Source organism: Dasypus novemcinctus (assembly GCF_030445035.2).
Source record: "Dasypus novemcinctus isolate mDasNov1 chromosome Y unlocalized genomic scaffold, mDasNov1.1.hap2 SUPER_Y_unloc_1, whole genome shotgun sequence".
NCBI classification, from domain to species: Eukaryota; Metazoa; Chordata; class Mammalia; order Cingulata; family Dasypodidae; genus Dasypus; species Dasypus novemcinctus.
Window position 1 is genome coordinate 1,818,379 of NW_027261977.1, and position 1,919 is coordinate 1,820,297.

The following is a 1,919-nucleotide window of genomic DNA, read 5'->3' on the forward strand; positions in this document are numbered from 1 at the left end:
TAGCATAGATAACAGAACAGTATTCTCGATCATTTCCTCGGTGGAAAATCAGTACAGAATTCTCAGTTATTTAACCCGGAATGAGCAGTAATGGAAGACTGATTACTATAAACTCAGCGTGCACTTTTGTGATGTGCGTGCGTGAATGGTTAACAGAATGAGGTACGCTTAAGCTTGGTTTTTAAAGATGAAATGCCCATATATTGACAAATGTGACAGAAACCGTCTTTACTGTACTTCTTCCTTGGATTAAAGGGATAAAAAGTAACTTGATTTGTGACGAATTTTGTGGTCAGTTTAAGGAGACGTGCAAGGTCCTCTGCGTGGCGGGCTGGAAGCAGAGCATTATTACTTTAGGATGTGTCGGTGAGAACCCGTAGGCTGCTTGGGAGCACGGCAGTAGGCCGGGGGCGGGGTTGGACAGGAACGGTTAGGGGCGGGGAAATGAATATTTAATGACCGAGTTACCGTAATAAAAGTATTTCTGGCAGAATAACTTTGGAATGGTAAAATAATTTTCCGAACTCTTACACCCTCGAATCTTTCTTCCTTCTCCGCCTCCCACCGTCAGTCCCCCCTCGCCTTTTTACGGGTGAACCCACTGTTTCCGCTATGTTCAGCGTATTGGAGAGTGGCTATAGTCCAGCCGTACAAGAACAAAATGTGCTGACCCTCGCGGAAAACTCTGCGCTACTTGGGACTGACAATCCGTCCTCAAATTATCAGTGTGGTCGAGAGAGCAACAGAGACCGGGTCAAGCGACCTATGAACGCCTTCATAGTGTGGTCTCGGGATCAGAGGCGCAAGATGGCTCTAGAGAATCCGAAAATGCACAACTCGGAGATCAGTAAGCGGCTGGGATACCAGTGGAAACTGCTTTCAGATGCCGAAAAATGGCCGTTCTTCGAGGAGGCACACAGGCTACAGGCCATGCACAGAGAGAAATACCCGCACTATAAGTACCGACCTCGTCGAAAGGTGAAGTTGCCGGCAGGGTGCTCTTCAACAGTGTGCAGCCCGGTGCACGTGGATCAGAGGTCATACACCTTCCCATGCAGTGACAGCTGGGTCAAAGCCACACGTTTAGGACTCGAGGACCAACCAAGCTGCACACAGCCCACGAGCACAGCCTGCTCCCTGCGGCAACAGGAGAGCCACAGCAACTGCCCAAGGCGGTATGACAATCCCGTAACACTGCTTCTGCGGACCCGCGCCGGTTCTCCCTTTTATCGTGACGTACCGCCGCAACTTCCTCTCGCTCATTTTCCGTGTTGATTTCCTTAGTCGCGCTAAGTCCGCATACATCTCAGCTGTGCTGCAATTTCATTTTTACCTTTAATTTTACTATAAAGTGTGTAACGTGTAATTCACTGGGAAGTGATCCGACAGATGTTTACGCTTTTTCGCAGAGAATACGGTACTACTTGATAAAAAACTGCGCTGCTCTTTTCCGCGAATACGGGAAGGCCTGTAGCTCCAAAGGGCAGTGAGGATGGAGAACGCCTTCAAAACTATGCTGCAGAAAAAAATGTTGCGCGTTCTCGGAAAACCGTGTATCTCCGAACCCACGCTCACTCTAGCCCTGCCCTTTAGCCTCTGAGCCTCCCTGTAAATTGCAGGTAACTGATGGATGTGTTTTGCCTGACTGTTTTCCTGGGCTCGCCTTCCCGCTTTCGAAAAATGAGTTTTACCTCCTTTGGCAATTCAATTTCAATTCAATTCCGTTTCTTTGCTCCATGTAAATCTGTGCTCTTTGACGTTTCCTATGAACGGATTATAACAGCCATCCGGTAAAACAAAATCTTTAACTCGTGTTCATTTATACACCGGTATCACAGTCATGCTTTTACCTTGGCGGGAAAATTGCCTCCGTTGTTGCTGAATTTCTAAAATACAAAATAGAACGTTGAGAGGCGGCA

General features: G+C 47.7%; 1 protein-coding gene across 1 annotated transcript; it reads left to right on the forward strand.

Annotated features, from left to right (window-relative positions):
• Positions 1-612: 612 nt before the first annotated feature.
• Positions 613-1,490, forward strand: LOC139438572 (sex-determining region Y protein-like). The gene is made up of 2 exons (XM_071213671.1): positions 613-1,236; positions 1,410-1,490. The coding sequence occupies exons 1-2, from the start codon at positions 613-615 to the stop codon at positions 1,488-1,490; spliced, it is 705 nt and encodes a 234-aa protein (XP_071069772.1).
• The last annotated feature ends 429 nt before the right edge of the window (positions 1,491-1,919 follow it).

Bases quoted from the DNA above. Each gene is read 5' to 3' on its own strand.
- LOC139438572 (XM_071213671.1), top strand. From the start codon at position 613: ATGTTCAGCGTATTGGAGAGTGGCTATAGTCCAGCCGTACAAGAACAA. The intron at 1,237-1,409 runs GTACCGCCGCAA...GCTTTTTCGCAG, and splicing joins GTTCTCCCTTTTATCGTGAC to AGAATACGGTACTACTTGAT.